At 36.1% G+C, this 21,274-nt stretch overlaps 1 protein-coding gene across 1 annotated transcript in view; it reads right to left on the bottom strand.

The window, feature by feature from the left end:
- Positions 1-21,274, bottom strand: part of LOC134431404 (nipped-B-like protein) — a 132,028-nt gene that overhangs the window by 33,969 nt on the left and 76,785 nt on the right. The window contains exons 10-21 of the mRNA XM_063179421.1: positions 15,330-15,512; positions 12,436-12,633; positions 12,218-12,289; positions 12,044-12,133; positions 9,991-10,094; positions 8,395-8,481; positions 5,967-6,198; positions 5,528-5,679; positions 5,092-5,172; positions 3,923-4,023; positions 787-925; positions 503-585 (exon numbers count right to left, since the gene is read on the bottom strand). Coding sequence (XP_063035491.1) covers positions 503-585; positions 787-925; positions 3,923-4,023; positions 5,092-5,172; positions 5,528-5,679; positions 5,967-6,198; positions 8,395-8,481; positions 9,991-10,094; positions 12,044-12,133; positions 12,218-12,289; positions 12,436-12,633; positions 15,330-15,512 — 1,522 coding nt within the window. The remainder of the gene's footprint in view (positions 1-502; positions 586-786; positions 926-3,922; positions 4,024-5,091; positions 5,173-5,527; positions 5,680-5,966; positions 6,199-8,394; positions 8,482-9,990; positions 10,095-12,043; positions 12,134-12,217; positions 12,290-12,435; positions 12,634-15,329; positions 15,513-21,274) is intronic.

Genomic DNA, 21,274 nt, shown 5'->3' with positions numbered 1-21,274 from the left:
CAAGATAGCTCATAAACAGCGTTTTGGCTTAACAACAGAAATCAACACGATAAAAAACCTCAGGACTTCTTACAAATCCTTTGCTTATTCAGGTTTGGTTTTTTTCCCTGCTGAGCTATTGACATTCCTAACTTTACCTAAATGAAAGTAATTTTAGGGTTTTTATATTGTGGTCCTTTTGATGACTGAAATAATCTGGTTTCATCACTTAAATATTTACTCAGCCTTCTCTTCCATGTTTCAAATGAGTAAAAGATCCCTGATAAAAGGTTCCTATATAAATTATCAGATAAATTCTTGAATGTGTTCTTAAACTCTGCAGACTGTTCCATAAATTTTTTTTCCAGACAGGTAGCTCTCTCAGAGATCTATAAAATATATTGTTATAAGTAACTTTATTAGTAGTAATTTAGGATTGCAAAGTGGTTTGGTTTGTCTTAAGGTGTGACATTTTATTTGGAGTTGGTTTCATCAATACACTAAAGAATGCAACAGTACTTACTTCTTAAGGAAAATAGAAAGGAAGTTTTGTGCTGTTCTCATGGCTGTTTCATATGAGTTAGTCATAAGCACATCTTGATCCACCTAAAAATAACAAGATGTATTTTTCTAATATTTTAGCATGCACAGAAATATAATTTCCAGACCAGCCTTTCTCATTCATCAAATAATTAGAGCTGACATAAAATTAAAAGGCTTGATTACTAGAGCACCATTATAAAATATTATACCTACAGTCATTCCTGTAGCAAAAAAAAAGAATTATGGCTCTTAAAAAAAACTTACTTTTTTGTTTGATTCCTCTTCTGAATTAGAATCTTTTTCTGTTGATGGCAAATGCACCACACACTGAATAAGCTGCAGAACTAGTGCTGTTACCATCTGAATATACATAAGCTCTCCATCAGTGTCACTGCTGTTTAATCTGTTAATAAGACAGCATTAGCACTAAAACTAAACAAAAAACCAAAACAAAACAGAAAACCCCCAAGCCAAAACAACAACAACAAAAAAAAACATATTTTTTTTCTGTCCTAAATAACATCTTTCCTAAATAATAATGAAAGCTAGGAATCTGTGTTATACACATTTATCTTGTCATCTGCTCTCTTATGCAGTAAAAGATTTGGTCTAACTAAAATGGTAAGCATTATTCTCAGTCCAAAGAGATGAACTGAAACAGCTCACAGATGGGACATCAGAGTGTCTGTGAAGTTCAGCAGCAGAAAAATCTTCAGAAATATTTAATAAATCAAACACATCCATGCAAAGGCACTTACTAATAGGCTGATTCTGTATAATGCCATATCCATTTCCAACACAACATTAAAAAAATAGACCAACTTTGTAATAATAATTTATTACTTATATATTATTCAATGTATCTGAAATGTGCAGGAATTTTAAATGAGAAATTAGAGACCATGACCTGGACTGGCTTCTACAAGAGTTACACCTGTGGTAATCTCAGGTAGTGCAACAGACAATAAACTTCAGCATGCAAGACTGTCTTTTAAGTTGGTATGACCAGCATGAATACACTCTACCTCACATTTCTCCCTTTCCAAGTGATTTAACCTGATAAATAGTGTAGTGTTTACTACCCATATGTACATCAACACCACTTAATGTTGCCTTTAACAATATGAAAAGGTGATAATCTCTGACATAATTTTCCCTAAATTATCAAAATAATAACTGGACACAAAACAGATTGCAATTATTATCTTTATAAAATTATCTCTAACTACTTGTAGGTAAGCTGCACCCTTTTATGACTATAGCCACAGACAGGGAATGTCCTTCAACAAGTTAGAGCTAGGACTCTAAAGATAAGCAGTGCAGTCATGGCCTTGAGACAGTAACTTCCTTATAGTAAAAGTCCCAATTCAAAGATGGTATCTACCATTTATGCTCCTGTGCCTAACACCTTCCTATTTACTAGATCTCTCTGATGTCTATAAACAAAACAATAGGAAATACTAGGAATAAGCACTCATGTTAACATTAGAATTGCTGAATTCAACTTCAGTTTCCATGAATTTAATTTTCCTGGATATTTCCTGTTCATCCACCCTGGGTCAGACAACCTATTTCATTGACAACTTGTCTGTCTCCAGGGAAAAGATGTATGGAAGCAAGGAACAAAATCAATAGTAAAACCAAATGTTTTAGAATAATTTGCAGCATCCAAACCCAATTTTAATTAAAATCCATCCCAGGTCAGGTTCTTTCTCTAATTTAACCTGAAACTATACTATTATTCAGAAGATGCACCGAAATCCAGCTGAAGCACTTAAAAGACAGTTAAAGCTAACTGAGCAGTTTCTAAATGAGACTCAATCAAAGGAGTATTAGATTGATTTCATGGAAAGAATGCTCTGAGCATGTCTTGAAAGAAATTCAGCCAGAATTTTCCTATTATGCTTTAGCAATGACATTGTATAAAATCCATATAAACAGAACCAAAGCATTTTCCAAGAAAAAAACTTTTTAATTCATAATAACATTACAGCCATTTACATACTTAGTGAGACAGATAAGATATTGCAATTAGTTTGTGTTGGGGTTTAGGATCCTTTCCTTTCTTTCTCGAAAATAATTTTTCCCCAAATGTGTTGCTAGGAAACAATAACGACCATGTACTTAAGAGAGACAAAAGAAGTGGTCACAGATCAGGGGAGAGGTGTAGCTGGTTACTCTCTCTTTTTACCTGGGGGTTTCTCTGGGAAGGGCAGAGATACCGTGAGTATGGAATCGGGCTGGGGAAAAGGGGTTGGGTGCAGCCCCTAGCTCTCTTGTGCTCTCGGCATTGGGGGAGGCAGGAAGAGAGGCTGCTGTTGCCATGAGGAGAATTTGTCACCACTGAGGGGCTCCATCTCCCGCTGCCTTTCTTCTACTGTGAGTGGAGCTTTGCTCATAAGAGTGGCCGTTGCACTGGGACCTCATTAACACTCTACTTCACCAAACAAAGGACCCCTCACCATCGAGCCCCTTTTCCCCCCAAGAGAGCCTGCTGTGCTCAGGAGCGGGGCTGTTGCTGCCCAGCCCCCTGCCATATCTTTGCCACTGCTCCAGGTTTTTGCTACACTGTATGTAGCCCCAGCATCCCCTGCCTGCCAAGACGTCCAGTGTTCCCAGCTACAGCTGCAGAGCTTCTGATACATCTCATCTACCAACCCGGAATTTTGCTTGTTCCTGCCATGCCAACTTGCTACTTCCGAGAGTCCTGCTGGGGCACCGGGATTGACTGTTCCTGGGGGTTTGTAAAGCAAGCCCCTTTCCTATCCCTTCCTGTCTCGGTCAAGCTGCCATTACCCATGTGGTCTCCAAGCTCGCACCACACCCCTGCAGCCGCGGGGGAAACATCACACCTGCCCTGCTTACCGGGAGTCACCAGCGCCCCTGCCGGCTGTGACCAATACTACACCAAAGGGGAAATTGTTTAAGGAGCAGGGAAGAGAGTTTATTGGGTTTTCTGTTCTTGTTTGCTGTTGCTACCATTGCTGTTGTTTGTTTGCCTTGTTATACATATACATACTAGTAAAGAACTGTTATTCCTTTTTCTATATCTTTGCCTGAAAGCCCTTTAATTTCAAAGTTATAATAATTTGGAGAGAAGGAACTAATATTTTCCATTCCAAGGGAGGTTCCCATCCTCCATGGCAGACACCTGTCTTTCAAACCAAGACATTTTGGAAGCAAGCATAAATATGATGGCATAAGAAAGTGATTATTACAAAATACATTGGTCAGACAATGCTGCTCTCACTGTAGAGGTCTTGAAATATCAACCTCTAACAAAACAGCTCATGGAGTCACAGATTTTTAAAGAACGAGTTAACACTGAAGCCTAAAATCCTACATCTAAAAAACTGTAAATGTTGCTGTCTACAAATTATCAATCTATGTCAGAATTTACCTGAAATTTCTCAAACTCCTCTTGCTGGTTGGTAGTCTTGCGAGGGAAGTGAAAATTTCTTCTAGTATTAGCTGTCTATGTTTTTCATACCTGGAGAACACCTATTTAACAGTAACAGAATTGTTAATTGTTAAAAAACTATTTGTTGTTACATAAAATATCACCTGTTAAATAGATTTAAAAATTATATATAGAAAAATACTCTTTACATGACATTTAAATAAAATATATTTAATGCATACCTTGCTTTAAATGCATTGCTTTGTTTTTTCAAAGCAGGCATTTCTTTATAAAATACATAAAACCCTTTTCAAATATAGCTTTTTTAATCTTCAAATAGCATAAATGTGTAATAGCTCTTAAAAATATAATGTGTTTTAAATTTTGTTGCCAATACTACAATACACTGAAAGTCAAACAGTGTAAGGCTAAGGTATCAGACTCCAGTATAGAGCAAAAGTCTGTGGTAACATACATTAAATGAGAACACATGTATAGTTTTAGAGCACATGTGAGAAAACTAAGCTTTGATGTTTGCTTGACATGACATATTAATTCAATTTATGGAGTCAGAATGGTAGAGTTTGCCTCTCCTTTTGTTCAGGAAGAATTACTTTTATAAATACTGGAGTACATAATCCTTACAAAGATGAAAAACTTTCACTTGAACAAACACATCTGTGTGGCACTGCAGTTTTCCTGAAAAAATATTTAATCTGCCCCATGAATTTTTCATATAGCCACCTCTTCTGAGGAAAAGAACTTGTTCTATTATATAGTTCTATTATATATTATATAGAACTATCTTACTAGTTCTATGGCTTATACCATTACATAAACTAATCTTAACAAAGGAGGTAAGAAAAATCACACTGTTAAGATTTCTTAAGATGAGGAAGGGGTTTGTGTTTACACTTTAAACAGCATAACCAAAATTAAGTAAATTCCTTGGCTTATGTAAGCTATTTCTTCCTATAGAGTGCTCTGCAAATGGGAGGAGCTCAAGTAGCTTAAATATTGTTCCTAGATTTTGATACCTAACTGTGAAAACATGCAAGAATAAAATTAGTTCTAAGCTCCAATTCTCTACCAGCAAAAATATAGCCTATATAAATGCCCTAATAACTCTCAGAAGAACATGAAACTACTGTAAATTAAAAATTACTTACTGCAGTCACTAATTTGATGGCACATAGCTGTAGTTCACTGACATTTTCTACAAAGAAAGGTGTTATTCCCATGGATGATATCTATTAACAGAAAGAAGTTATTCTAAGTATATTTGACTATTAAACTGATATTTATGCATTTTCACAAGTAGATTATTCATTCATCGGGTAAGGTATTCAACAACATGTATTCATTCATATGGTTTACAAATAAAGTTACTAAAGGATATTTTAATACAATCAGATTCAACTTTTCTTAAGTGTACAATAAAAGCTATTTAAGATGTGAACATTACTACAGAACAAACTAGTCACTACTGTTAATAATTCAAAAGTTTGTACTGGTTTCATATTTCATGTCATTGAGACAGTTACACTTTACAGTCTCTGGAAAAAGAAAAAATTCTCAGACAAAAATTTTTCTAATAAAACTTACTTGAAGAATAGTTGTATCAGTGAGAAGCTGTATCTCTAGCAACTCTGACAAACTACTGACAATGTCACAAACTTTGTTATATAACATCACTATAACTCTTTGCTTGTGGGTGGAACACTTGGCACGTTTTGCTTTTGAACTTAAAACACCACCTAGAAAATAAAAAATATCTTTAATCTTTTCAGTATTTCACATCAGATATTAGAAAGATGATAATCTTCCTCAAAAAATGTCTCCAAAACAAGTCCATGACTACAGCTTTGTAAATGAATTTTTTTACAAAAGAAAAACTATTTAGTAAAATCAGCTGGAAAGCAAGAATTTAATATTTTCATAATTGCTTTGAATTCTGGATCCAAGATTCTTAAAACCATTCTTGAATACCTGCACCTCAAGATATGCATATGACAACAAAATGCAAAACATTTAGCATACTAACCACCATGAGGATCCACTCTATACACAGGATCATACTGAGGATATAGAGTGTTTTGCAAATGAAATTTTGTGTATTGAATAACTCTTTCTATTACATCTTCAATATATACAGCTTTAGGCATATTTGGTGATGTCATAATATTGATAGCAGTAAGACAAGCATCGGCAGATTTTGTCACTCTCTCCATAATAAGATCTCTCCATAATCTCTCCTCATCTTCAGTGTCATTGTTCTGTAACAGGTGATAGAAAACAAGACTGTAAACAAGAAGTTAATTTTTTTTCCTTACCAAGTAAAATATAACATTATTTTAACACACTTACACACATACAAAATGCAGTATTACCTTTGTGATACAAAAATAGTTTGGTTTAGAAATCAACAAATGTTTGTTTTATTAGTAAAAGGCTTGTAACCCTGTTGGGGGTCAGGTTTCTTTCCTTTTGTTCCTTTTTAGTATAGAATTTTTTCCCATAAGTTGCTAGGAAACACTAATACCTGGGTACTTAAGAAAAACAAAAGAAGTGGCCAAGCTTAGGGGAGGGGGGATCTGGTTGCAGTTCTGTTATCTGGGAGTTTCTCTCAGAGGGGTAGAGATACCACAAGAATTGGGCAGGTGAAAGACAGGGCTGGGGCAGCTGCTAGCGCTCTCTCTCTCTCGGCTTTGGAGGAGGACAGTCGGAGCTGCTGCTTGGGGAAGGGAATTCACTGCTGCTGCTGGAGCCCAGCCTGGAGCTGCTTCTTCTGCTGTGAGGTGAGCCTCTGCTTGTGAGAACAGCCACCACTGAACTGGGACCTTATTAACACCTACCTCACTAAAAGAAGGACCTATTACCATCTGCTTGGGTGCCCGGGATCCTGAGCTTGCCTCTCCCTGCCCTGCTGGGAGCCAGGCTGCCGCTGCCCCGCCCCCGCTGCTTCTTCGGCACTGCTCCAAGTTTTCGCTGCACTGTAGCCCTGCACCCTCTGCCTGCTGAGACATTCTGCTGCCCCAGCTTGCTGCTTCTGAGAGTCCTGCTGGGGCACTGGGATAGACTGTCCCAGGGGTTTGAGAAGCAAAGCCTCTCTTCCATCCCTTCCCATCTCGGTCAAGCCGCCATAACCGCATGGTCCCCGAGCTCGCGCCACAGCGCCCCTGCAGCCGCATAGGGATCATCGCACCTGCCCTGCCCACTGGGAGCCACCAGCGCCCCTGCCAGCTGTGATTATCACTACACCAAAGGGGAAAGTGCCTGCGGCCGAGAAGGCTGTTGCTGGGTTCCTGGTTCTGTTTGTTGTTAATGCTGTAGTTGTTGTTGTTGGTTTGTTTTATTATACATACTAGTAAAGAACTGTTATTTCTATTCCCATATATTTGCTTGAGAGCCCCTTAATTATAATTAATTTGGAGGGAGGGGGTTTACATTTTCCATTCCAAGGGAGGCTCCTGCCTTCCTTAGCAGACACCTGTCTTTCAAACCAAGACAAACCCTAAGTTGCAGGCCTTCAATATCTCACTGTGTTCTTCTGGTAAATCACAAAGAAGCTTTCTGTGTATCATTGGGAAGCACTATGAAGGAAGACTGCCACAGTCTCTATTTGAGAATTATGTACCTTAATCAAAATCTAAACTCATTCATCTAGTGTTTTCTTCAGTGGCTTATACATACCAGTTGCTGCCTTGATCAGTCTAATTTTTGCCACTAGAGAGAATTCTTACACAAAAAGACTGTTAAGTCACACAAAACTCATGAGAATACAACTTTCTCCAGAGACCAACTCATCTATATCAATGGGTTTAAAACATGTCTTATCAAATATGATCGTATAAGGACTCAATGATCCTTGGGGGTCCCTTCCAACTCAGCAGATTCTGTGATTTAGATTTAGCACAGGGTATGGAATCTCTGTATTTCTGTGTTTCCACAAGTCATAAAACATACATGAGGTTAATTGTAACCACACAGCACTACTGAAATATTGTAATAATGTTATTAATAGCAAAACCAAGTGAAATTTTTAATAACTTCTCTGGTACAGAGAAAAATAATCTTTCTTGCCTGTATAAAAGCACAGGCTGTTATGTTTCTTCCACTGTGGTAGGAATGTTTTATGGAGACATAGAAAAGTAGAAAAAAAAATACCCAATAGTGCAAGTTACACCAGTTACCATGAATATTTCAGGATGAAACTACAATATTTAAAATTAGGTCCAAAGATAACCTTATTTCTCTGAATACATGTTTACTATAGTAAAACATACTGAAATAATATAAACTATAATTTTACTTCAAATCTTAAAATTTGGAAATCTTTTAAGCCCATGCATATTACATCAGGAATTCATTTCAGACACATGCAGTATTTGAAACTATCACTAATATAGGACTCAAGTGAAGAAAACCCTATTCTACACAATGGTGTGAAACAATGTAATTTGAAAACTCACATGGTTAAATAATGTGGAAAGCTTTGATCCATCTTGAATATTCTTCTCCAAAATATTCAAGACTTTTACTGTTTTATCTGTTGAGAGCTAAAACAAGAAACAAAACACATCAAGCAACTGTAGGAACATAAAGGCTTCCAGATTGTGGAAAAAAAGTCCAATCTAAGTATTGGATCTTGATTTGTCAGGTTTCTGACACAGCATGATTTAGAATGCTGATAACAGAATTAAACTAGTGAAAATATGTTCTAAGACTGCAATCAAACTTTATTTTCAGCCAGAAAAATACATAGAAATGTATTTTAAATTGCATAACAGTAATTATTGTTGTATAGTTGTATGCTTTTGCATTTGCTTCTAGAAACAGAAATTTACCAATTCTGAGTATCAATCCCAAATTCTAGCTGACTATATAGATCTTTATAAAGACAAAATCCAAGTTCTATGGACAAGCAGAAATAAAATTCCCTGATACTTGAGTTCTAATAAAAAGGAGATGTATTCTCAATAATGGTTCATTTTAAAAATTAGCATGTTGAAAAAAGTAACTCAAATTCACTTGCTGATGTTTTACAGAATTACAATTAAATAATCAGTAGAATATGCTAAACTCCAGGAGAATTAGTTTCATTCATCCAGATACTATTGGTGCTCACCTTTAGAAGCAACAAAATTCTGATTTTATGCATACATGTAAGTATGTATGTGAATAAAACAGGTAACAGAGGTTAAGGGTGAGAACTATCAGGAAACAGAAACACTCAGGCTAATATCATGCTACAAAGGAAGGTAGAGAGAACAAAGAAAGAGCCATGAAGAACATCTAAATCTCAGACTAAAGAAAACCCTTTAGCGTGACTTGTATAAGTGGCTTCACAGACACTTCATAAACATAAAAAATGGTAATGAGAAGGTAAAGTAAGAATTTAATACAAGACTGCCCAAAGCAAATAGTTCTAGGAAGATAAGGAAAGCAAGAATACTGTTTCTAAAGGTGTGATACCAACAGTTTTTGCCAACAGAAAGTTCCTTTGAACAGAAGGTGGGAAGAGTATGGAAAAGAAATCACAATATGCAGTCTACAAAAAAATTAATCTTATTATCAGCTTAAGCATTAAATCTTTGAAGTTTGAAAGGACTCTTAGGAGAGAGGAAGGGAGTGGGCAACTCAGTGTGATGCTGGATGGACATCAGATATTTACATTGCACTAATGGCATATATCAGCAAGGGTGGATATTTTGGCTTTGCCAGCAGGTTCTGTTTTACTGTGGTTGCTCAACAGTAGCTGTAAGGAGCAAATTATGTGCTTTTGTGAAAGTAGATTAATTATTAGATTTTACTGCTCAGGCATGTGCTACCTATTGGCATATAGCGCTCTGAGTCAGCCCTAACACAGAGGACCATTTAAGTCTTGGCTTCAGAGACAGTAACAGTTAAGATGTGGGAACTTTTTAAGCACTTCAGCAGTAGCACAACTGCTCACAGTATTTGTCACAGATATACCTGAAGAGGGTGGAATATTAGAGGGGGCACAATTTTTTGTATGTTTAACAAAATTTAATGTTCAAAAAGAGTTAAATACTATGAAGGTGTACCTTGTCCATAATGCCCATTGCCTTGATTTTTGCAGATTCACTCCCCAACTCACTAAGCTGATGCTTTCCCAGTAGCAGTTCTTGTGGAATCTCATCATCATCACCTTAAAAGAAATTAATTAAAAATTATCAATCACATTTCTAATAAGACTTCAAGGAAACCAGTATTTTAGAGTTAATATGAAAAAGCCAACTGAAGAAAAAGAACTCATTTTCCAAATAGCTAGCATATCATAGCTCCATCTAATGAAGACTGATGATGACAACTTTTGGTGGTGTTAAAATGACTACTTGTTAAGTATGACTGAAAGTCATAGATTAAAAATATTTTTAATCCAAGGTTGTAGACACCATAGCTGTAGTGATTTGCTTATTAAGTTGCTCCCTTTGTTCTGGTTATAGCAAAATTAACAAATGATCTGTTATCCATTTCAAAATAAAGTCATGTTGGTCAACCTGAGCTACTTCATCAGACACTTATGCTAAATTGACTTAGTTTCTACTGAAATGGATAAGGAGCATATAGTGATTCAGTGCCCCATCCATAAGAGAATAAGCACTCTGCTGCTGAATTGAAGAATCAATCTCTGTCAGGCCAAAGGCCACAAAAGATGCAAAATTATGTGCCTCAGAAATTACTGGTGTATTTGGTGTGTATGTCCAGGTTTTGGTAGCAGGGGGACTACAGGGGTGGCTTCTGTGAGAAGCTGCTGGAAGCTTCCCCCATGTCTAACAGAGCCAATGCCAACTGGCTCCAGAATGGACTTGCCACTGGCCAAGGCTGGGTCAATCAGAGATGGCAGTGATGCCGCAGGGATAATGTAGTTAAGAACAAAAAAAAGTTATTGTGCAGATGTAATTGGGGTGAGAATATGTGAGAGGAACAACTCTGCAGACACCAAGGTCAGTGCAGAAGGAGGGACAGGAAGTGTACCAGGTGCCAGAGCTGAGATTTCCCTGCAGGCCACGGTGGAAGACTATGGTGAGGCAGCTGTGCCCTTGCAGCCCAGGGAGGGCCACAGGGATGCAGAGATCCACCTGCAGCCTGTGTAGGAGCCCATGCTGGAGCAGGGGGATGCCTGAGAGGAGGCTGTGACTCTGTGAGATGCCTGTGCTAGAGCAGGGTCCTGGCAGGGACCTGCAGACACGTGGGGAGAGGAGCCCACACTGGAGCAGGTTTCCTGGTAGAACTTGTGACTGTGAGGGACCCACACTGGAGCAGGCTGTGCCTGAAACCAACCCCATGTAAGAGTGATCCATGTTGCAGCAGTTTGTGGAGAACTGTAGCCCTTGGGAAGGACCCATGTAGGAGAAGTTCATGGAGAACTGTTTCCCATGGGAGGGACCCCATGCTGGAGCAGGGGAAGGACTCCAACTCCTGTCCCTGAGAAGTGTCAGGAACAATGGGCGATGAACTGACCATAAACCCCATTCCTGTTTCCCTGTGCCACTGGGAAGGAGGAGGCAGATCTGAGAAAGTGGAGGGAAGGTGTTTTTAAGATCTTATTTTACTTCCCATTATTCTGCTCTGATTTTGTTAGCAATAAATTCAATTAATACCTCTAATTCAAGCCTGTTTTGCCCGTGATGGTATTTGATGTGGGATCTCTCTAGGTCCTTATTTTAACCCATGAACCCTTTGTGAATTTTCTCTCCCCTGTCCAGCTGTGGAGGGGAGTGAGAGAGAGGCTTTGGTGGGTGCCTGGCATCCAGCCATCTTACATTAGCATTCTTTACAGATACATTTGACAGAAGATACCCTAATGATGTCCCAAAGTGGTATCCTTTCCACTCCAAGGTACTATTATTTGTCTCACTGTGATTTATGTCCCTTTTGGATTCTGCGGGGAGGAAGGAGGATATTTTTCCTGTAGTAGCAAATGAAATTGGAAAGGTAAAGGCCTCCACTAAAGGTAGAAGCCATATAAATGTGGTATACCACAGTGTGTTTCACAGGCTATTAAATCACAAAGAAGGAAATTTGAAAATATGGACATGCAAATTCCTTTCTTGTGTTTTTAATTAAGCATTTTGAAAATTTTTGCCATATTACCAAGTGCTGTAAAATCCATGTCTTCTAAATTTTCCAAAATATTCTCTATTGAAGCAGCAAATCTTTTGAAAGTAGAAGAATCCATCATTTCTGGTGAAAAAGAAATGTATATATAATTATTTTATATACAAACCAGAAAATACAAACTATAGAAAATAAATATTCTAAAATTACCTTCAGGTGTTAGTTTAGGTTCATAAGCTTTCCTCTTCTTTTGTTTTTCTTTTTTCTTCATTTTTCTAGCTACTAATTAAGAGAATAAAGGATTGTTTACACTTTTTATGCTTATATTCAATATTACATGTAAAGATGTTTATTTTGAAATGTTTAACATATCCTTTAAAATGCACTAGTATCATGGAAGAAATTATTTGTTTAAAACCATCAGTTACCCTCACTGAGGCTAGGAAGAGGAGAATAATCATCCATCTCAGAGTCATTGGGACTGCGATTACGATAACGGCCACTACCAGAAGTCCTCCTTCCTTCATGACAATAACCACTTCTCCTATGGTCACCAGAACTTCTTCTATCATGTTCTTCATACTCCCAAGCTTCATCTCTATCCTTTTTATGTCTTTTACGAGAAGCTAGAAATAAAATGCATTTTCATTATAAGGACAAAAATTCTACTTTTAATAGCTAAAAATTATACATTTGCAAGTTAAATACTATCATATAGATGTTCTGTAAAACAAGCAAACACTCTAAAACTATCATATAAAAATCTGGTATGGAATTATTCTAACAATTTCTACAATTCTAACAATTTTGAATTACATGAAAAATGTACCTAAAACTGGGAAAGATGAGCAAACATTTAAAAATAAAAAATTACAAGGCATTTGTCATTTTACACAAAGGAAAGTAGAACAAATCAAAATAAGTTGCATCCTTTCATAACAGAACACTAAGGTTGTCTAAATTCTATTATCTGGTGTCCATGTTCCAATTCAGTGATTGCTTTGCCCATCTAACACAGTGAGTTCCAATGAGACTTGGTAACCTAGTTACTTAAAGATATTCTGTTCTGCCAAGACAACTAAAATTTTGTCTTGATATATATTGCAGGAGATTCAATGTAAAGGAGAAAGCTGCAGTCACAATCCTGGGCCATGCAGCAAGTATATACCACAGAAGGTTATTAAAATCAGTTTTCAGTTAGGACCAAAAAGCCTCACACAACTGAATGTTGAAAGATTGGGACAAATGTTCTATACAAAACTAGAAACTTGGTAGAAATAAAGTGTGTGTGTAGAGGAGAATGGAGATTTCTTTGTTTTCAAATATAGTCCTGAAGGGCAAAGAGTGCTAAGATGTAACAGAAAAAGGATATGGAGAAAGGAGGTAATTTCATCCATGAAATCAGCCAACTCTCCATTATCAAAGGTAACAGGAAAGCAAGATGTCTAATGCAGACTTTGCTATGAAGATCAAAATGGCTCCAAAACATTACATTCTAAACTAGAAGAGTTTATTATTCATGTGAACTTGCATATAGCAGCCCTGACATCTCTGTGTCTCTACCAAAGCCTCCTGAAGTTCAGAGAGGTATGACTGTACAGTGGGTCATTTCTGAGCAAAATGGCTCCAAGCATTCAGACAGAACTGGAACAGAATTGACAAGTTCTTTCCACAACCCCAGTTTATTAAGAAGAATAGGAAACATACCAGGATATAGTTAACAGTCAGCCCAGGCTCAGAACTAATGAAACCAATACTGAGTAAGAGGCGATACTAATGCTCTGCACGGCACCCTAGAGGGCTTCCACTTTTGAAAACTTCTGTGCAGAGGTGGTTCAAGTGTTAAAGGTAATAACTTAGTTCATATTTTTGAGGCGTTCTGCTTATGGATCAGACTTGCTTCTGGAGGCAGTAGTCATGTTCACAAGGCCTGAGCTACTAACACTCAATTTTGAAACGTTTGAGAGTTAACTACAACTGAAGAAACAAAGAGCTGTCTGGGATAACTGAAGTGAGCATACTGGAGAAGAAAAGTAGTGGGTTTATGGGAAAAGACTTTACACATTTCAACGGATTCTTTTCCCCCATGAGGGAGTATTTTGTGGAGGTAGATTAAATCTGTCTCTGCAGTTTACAAATCATCAGTATCAATTTATGCTCTGTAGGACAAATTTTGACCCCAGCTATATCTCCATGAGAAAAGTAACTTCCAATATTTATCAATGCCGCACAACAAAATAGAACGTGTTACAGATGTGCTGACTCTGCAAGGCAAATAATATGAACATGGGAACAGCTATTCACAGTTATTCCTCTACAAAGTTTATTTTGAAGCAGATAAAATGACTAAAATGTAAGTACTAATAATATTAAAGAGTTACTATTAATTTTTATACATAAAGACTACTCAGAATATAAACATCCAATTTCCTTCTAAACTTTGCCAAACATTTATGCAATAACAGTTATCACTCACTGAATGTGATTTAATCAAATTTTAATTCTCATAATTTAATTTAATGAAATGCCCTTTCTTCATTAGATACTCAAAGAAATTTATCTTCTATAACAATAACTGTTCCATATTTTTAAAGTTCCATTTTGGACAACCAAGAGAATTCTGAAATACATATTTGTAACACTACAAATCTATTTGGTGTACTTGTCACAGATCTGTCGCAGACATCTTTTCATGAAAAATCCTTTCCTTAAGATTTTTCCTCCTGAGAAGCTGTGAGGCCTCAGGAACAAAATGTAAACAATTATTATCTGCTGCTGTGGAATGCAACAGGTGGATCTGTGATTGGTCTCATGTGGTTGTTTGTAATTAATGGCCAATCACAGCACAGCTGGCTCGGAGAGAGTCCAAGACAGCTGCCCTTGTTATCATTCATTCCTTTCTATTCTTAGCTTAGCTAGCCTTCTGATGAAACCTTTTCTTCTATTCTTTTAGTATAGTTTTAATGCAATATATATCATAAAATAATAAATCAAGCCTTCTGAAACATGGAGTCAAGATTCTTGTCTCTTCCCGCATCTGAAAACCCCTGTGAACACCATCACACAGATCTTTCATTCTCTTGATCTTTTTGTCTTGTTTTACCTGAATACAGTTTTACAGTATCCTTTGAGAAATATTATAATTTATTTTTAACCCAGATGTCCTCAATGAATTGTTTAGAAAGATGACCAGATCTCTTGAGTGGATGTAATGAACCTAGAATCCCTTAAAGCATATAATTACTGTGAAAGTTTTCCATAATTTACTTTACTCCACATATAAGAATTTCAACAGCCACTGGGGCTTATGTGTACTACTTACATTCAAAGGCTTCTTCACTGTCATTGTCATCATCAGAACTGATTTCAGCATATTTTGGTTTCTCATTAACTGTGCTACGTTTGCGCTTGTTCATTTTCACACGTTCACAAAGTGGCATGGTGGATTCAATTTCTGCCAGGAGATCAGGAGGTAATTCCTTTAACACTGACTGATCTATGCTACCTATTAGTAAAGAGAAGAAGAACAAATGTGAACCTGGAGATAATAATAAAGGCTCAACACTACAGTCCTTTCTCAGGAACTGCTTAAAGTATATCCTCTAATAAACATTAGTGCAATGACATATACTTACTTGTATGTATTTGACAGTTGCATTTATTGTTCACACTGCAAGTAGAAATTAACACAATATATTGCATACACATCTCCTTCCATAAAATATTTTGTTAGGCATATAAACAAATTTAAATTAGTGAATTTCCTTTGTAAAAAGACATTCTTGCTCTATTTCCACAAAATTTAGTCTTATTTTGGTTCATTCTCTGAATTCAGCAGGTTTTATAAGTGTATGTAATTTAAGGATTCATTATGCCTAATTAACAGTTCTGTTTATTCTCATTCAAATTGTTTAGTGCACACAAGACAGCAATCTTCCCATTTCCAGCAGTTATAGACAATCTGTGGCAGAATCTGTGGGGTCTTATCCCTAAATACAGACAAAATCATTGACATTTCAATCTCTGCTTCAGATTTTTTTTCTTACCTCTTATTAGTAGTTTTATAATGCAAACCAAATTTTTGCTTGGTTTTTTTACAAAACATAATTGAAATATTTTCATTTAATACAGAAAAACAGCAAGCTGAAACACATCAGTTTTCTTTTCCACAGAGGTAAATACTTAGATATCATCACATGATTCTCAGCACATTTTGAAACTATGATTAGGCCCATATGGTCACTATAAAGGAATTTACAGTCAAAATATTTTACAAGTGACACAAGAAAACCAAATTAATTCAAAAGTATTTATTGGGGGTTTGTTTGATACCTTTATTTGTCAAAGAACCTATTGCACAGATTTCAAGATTATTGGACTAAACTGTTAACCTTTTTCCAACAACAGAACAAATGCTTTTGTCATAAGTGCCTCTCTCTCCTTCCCAAGAAATAGAGAGAAAATCACCTGCCAATTGCTATACACACACAAATTCTCCAAGAAATCATCTTCTGGATGATAATTCACTTTTTAATTACATTAACTATATCACTAACATAACTTTCTAAAATTTATTTCAAATTTTAGACAAATATTCCATTTTCTAATCCAAGTTTAGTTCCTCCCCCACTTTAAACAACTTAAACTGGAATTAGAAGAGCCTGAATAAGAGAAAATAGTTTCCAGCAATAAAATGTTTTTAAAGTCTCATATATTACTGGTTTCACATATCTCTACAATGAAACTAATGATCAGAACATTATTTTTCTACAATTCTCAGGTATATTTATCAAGTCATCCCATTTAAGTGCATTTTAAAAAGGATGTAACTTAAAATATTGGAGTTTTCGAACTGAGGTAGGAAAAGTTATTTGAGGATAGCAAAAGTTGTTCCTGCTTCCCCCATGCTGTAGTCACTCATTTATTTGCTTTTAATTTCCATCCTTTGATAGTCACCACCCGACAAAGTTCTAAAATCCATAATATTGCTTTTAAAAATGCTAGAAAACATTTCACGGTGTTGTTTACTATGGTGCTTTGAAATTATTAGTCTTCGTGGATTGGGCACTAGATTGAAGGTTGTCAGAAATAAGACAGCATGGACAGATCAGTTCCTCTGTGTGCATCGGCAGCTGACTGGATGCCAGCCAGGTCTAATCTGCATACTGCGTAGCCATGTCTGAGCAGTGGTATCCCTACACTAATACTCTTTGCATGCCTATGCAATGTCTGAACAGAGTTAGCATACATTCAGCTTCAGACTAAAGGAAAATTTGCACATACATGTTCAAGACAATTTCTACAGGTGAAATTGCTAGAGGGCCTTAGATCCTGGGTTATTTTAACACAGATTCTCCACGCACTGTCGGTAATTTCACTGAAATCAAGGGGACAATACACAAGAGCATAAAGCCTATAGGACATCTGGCCAAATATACTGCAAAAACCAGCTGCAAGGAAAGGAATTAAATTTGTGTTATGATTCGTACAGATGCTTAAATGCTTGATGGGCTAGATGTACTTACACTAGCAGGAGTATTTTTCTACAAATATATCTTTAAGTCTCTCCTAGTCTACAATGAAAAGTAAATTTAAACCCAGAATAATTAGTAAGACAGATTGCTTGGAAAGGAAATAAGAAAAGGAAACAAATCAGTAATGGATTGTATACTGATCTTGTCAAGAGTTCTGTAACCAAATTCTAATTCAATCCAATATCAAATTCAGTTTTAAAACTATGCCTGAATGTTTAATCATGTAATTTTAAAATTGTGAACATTTTGAGGAACTGTTAGAACAGAATTCATTCTTATTTTTCTTATACTGTGCACAAAGAACATATCAGTAAGACTAAAAAATGATATATTTTAAGTAAGAAAACCCAAAAAACCCACTCACCAAAACAAGAAGTAAAAAGTCACAAGCTACTACTTTCATACCTCCAAGGAATATCTATTCTTGCTTTCCTTATTGATTTTGTTCTGGAGGTAGAACACTACTCAATCTTTAAAAATAAGTCAATTACTACAGTGTTAATTATACATAAATGAAAAATAAAAATGCAAGTACATAAATGAAAACTAAAAATGCAAGTACTGTAAATATTTGGAAAAATATTTCCTTTTCAAAAGTTCTAAGTATTCTATGTTCTCCAATATAATTTAAACTAATGCTTAAACTGTACTTTCTCCGGTTACAGATATTTCAGATGACAATATAATCTTCCCCCTTTTTCTTTTATTAGGGAATATGAAAAGCTTTCTGGAATGAAGAAGGGAATAGCAGAAAAGAGAACAGTAAATTATTGCAAAGACCTCAATAATCTATCTATAAAGTGTTTTTGTCACATTGCTCCCTGGAATGAGTCTGCTGAATGCTCAGTTTCCTTAGCTGCTGAGGATTGTAAATAACCAAATCTAAAAAGTGTTTTACTCATGCAGTACACAGGAGTTGAGCATGACTGCACATGTATGAACAATTCTGATATACATGGAAAAGGACTCCCTGTCCTTTCTGAAGAATTTCAGGGATACTATATACTGTGAAACTTCAGTCAAGATTTTAAAAATATTTTACTTTATTAATTATGTTATTTTGAGTCAGGGCAAGCCAATCTTCACTAGAAACATCTTACTAAATTCTATTTTTATAGGTCCATATTTTATAATAAATGTACTATTTGTAAAGAGTAATAAATACTTAAGGTATCCAGTTCACCATAAGAATCCAGTCACATGGCAACAAACATTAAGTTATAAACCCCATACGAATGTCTTTTCAGTTTACAGGATATTTTTCAAAAACATTTGAAAGACAATAGAACATAAAACCATTTGAAGGAATCTACAAAAACATGTATGATCAACTTAAGTTTTTCAATTTGTTTAATAAGTTTGTGAAGAGCTGGTACCTACTTTCCTGTTACTCTACTTTCAGAAGAACTTTCCTTGTCAACAGAACAACTCAAATTTTTGCAATGTGCATGATCAGCATATATGGTATGCCTGAAATGGACTATTGGCATCAGTGTTCTTCAGACATCACTTCAGTATACTCTCAAAGCTGCTGCTACTATTAAAATAAACAAACAAAACCCACAAAGAATGCCATCACAACCAAATCTTTGTTCCACTGTAAGGAATCACAATGCTGATAAACTCCACATTAGTGAAACTCAAGGATGAATCAGAGTAGCTGTAAGAACAGTTCATATTGACAAACCACATATATCAACAACCACTTCTTCAGTGCTTTTCTAAACCTACGTAACGCTGTTCACTAGTTGCTTGCTGAAGGAAGAACATATGCTTGGTTTTATTTTATTGCAATTATAAAAAGATTTCTTAGAGAAGATATTCCAGAATCTTCAGCTGTTAGTGAATATCCACTAACCATCAAGATGCTTGTTGCTCACCAAACAATCCTTGACAAAATATAATACAGCTAAAAACTCGCCAGAGAAACTCAACTAAAAATGAAGTCTGTAAACCTCGTCCCATATTATGTTTTAATATGGGAAGCTTTTCAAAGGGTTTTTGCCCTGTACAGTGAAAAGAGTTCTATAAATGTCTAGTGGATACAGTATTTCCCTTTGTCCTAGGTTACAATATAAAGATGTATTCTATTCTCATCCTCAAGAGCTGCTGAAACCAGGAGGGGCATTGTTTTTCCTTATCTCCTCTTAATGGGCCCATCAATGTGTTGCCACATGACTCAGAGATAACTCCCTCAGGGAGCCATTTCTATTTAATGGGCAATCAAGGACTCACTGCATGACTCATTAGAATGATAACAGCCCATTGTGAGAGGCTCTGCCCAGGGGGGAGGAGCTAAGCATCCCCACCTGGATATAATCTGGGATTTGGGACAGAACAGTCAGTCTTTCCACTGGATCTTCAGAGGAAGACTACACCCTTTCCACAGGATCACTGCTCCAACAGAACCACATCTCCCACTCCAGGAGGACTGCAGCCACCAATCCAACTGGACTGCTACCAACACCCTGACCAACAGGGTGTCCGGTTGTATTCTGACTTTGTCAGTGGTCTTTCCTTTGTACTATTGCATGTATTTTGGTTTTCATTTTTCCTAATAAATGGTATTTCTAACTTGGAGTCTCTTACTGGTTTTGCTTTCAAACCAGAACACCCTTCTTCATGTATGGCTTAAAAAAACAATGGCAAGGCAAGGCTGTAATTCAAATTCAGCATTGCTTTTTGTTCATAGCTTGATGGATGGTTTCAAGTTTGTACAACAGTCTTTAGCCAATATTTATGCAAATCTAATCTTCAGAATGATCCAAAATAGTTTTGCCTTGAAGTCAAACACATCTCCCTGATTCAGGCAGATGCACCCATCACCAGAATGCCTTCAAGAGAGGTTGAACATAAAAAAACACCAAAAAAAACCCCAACATTATTTTGGACGTTTATTAGATCCATTCAGTATGGAAAGCACAACTATATTTTGACATGACAATTAGTGTGTTCATATTAGTTTCACCTGACTTGATATGGTAACTTCAAACAAGCAGCTATGGAAAAAGAGATGATGCTTGCTGCTGCTTAGGTTAGCTTTCCAGGATCAGAGAGGCTGATCCTGCCATAAAATCAAAGCCAAATCTTCTCAGTAATTATTTATTTTGCTTTTCAAACTATGGAAAGCAGATGTATGGTTTACATTTTGCTGTAATTTCCTATTAACTGACAAATCATCGATATTTGAAAATATTTATAAACCTAAACTCTGATTTGCTACTTCCATAAGACAGGGTTAGTACAGTGGAAACAATCCATATCAGTTTGCTTATACGATTACTTTGAAATAACCATGACATCAAAATTTCTTGTTTGCACATATATCTATTACAACAAATGAACAAGTGCTTGAAGAAAAACTGCCCCTGAAGTGAATTTAAAAACTAAAATTATGTTAATGAAATCTTTTGCATAAATTAGCTTCCCATAAATGCTCTTTTCTCTTTCTGTGTGCTAAAACTTTGTAATAAGCAAAGCTGCAGTTAATGCAATTTCATATTTGTAGTCTATATATACCTTATATTTTAAAGTGCAAAATTTTCCACATATCAAGACATTATAGAAAGGAACATGCAAGGGTTTAAGAAGGAACAATGACACTTTTTTGGGGTGTGGATATGAATCTTAATTTTGTATTTCTCATTGTTTAGAAATTTAAGTTTAGCCACTCCCTACATTCTGGAACTTCAACATTAATGAATTGCCACACATCTTCATTTTGACATTAAAA

This window comes from Melospiza melodia, chromosome W (assembly GCF_035770615.1).
Source record: "Melospiza melodia melodia isolate bMelMel2 chromosome W, bMelMel2.pri, whole genome shotgun sequence".
NCBI classification, from domain to species: domain Eukaryota; kingdom Metazoa; phylum Chordata; class Aves; order Passeriformes; family Passerellidae; genus Melospiza; species Melospiza melodia.
Note: the sequence above shows the minus strand (reverse complement) of the source record. Positions and strands in the feature narration are given on the sequence as shown.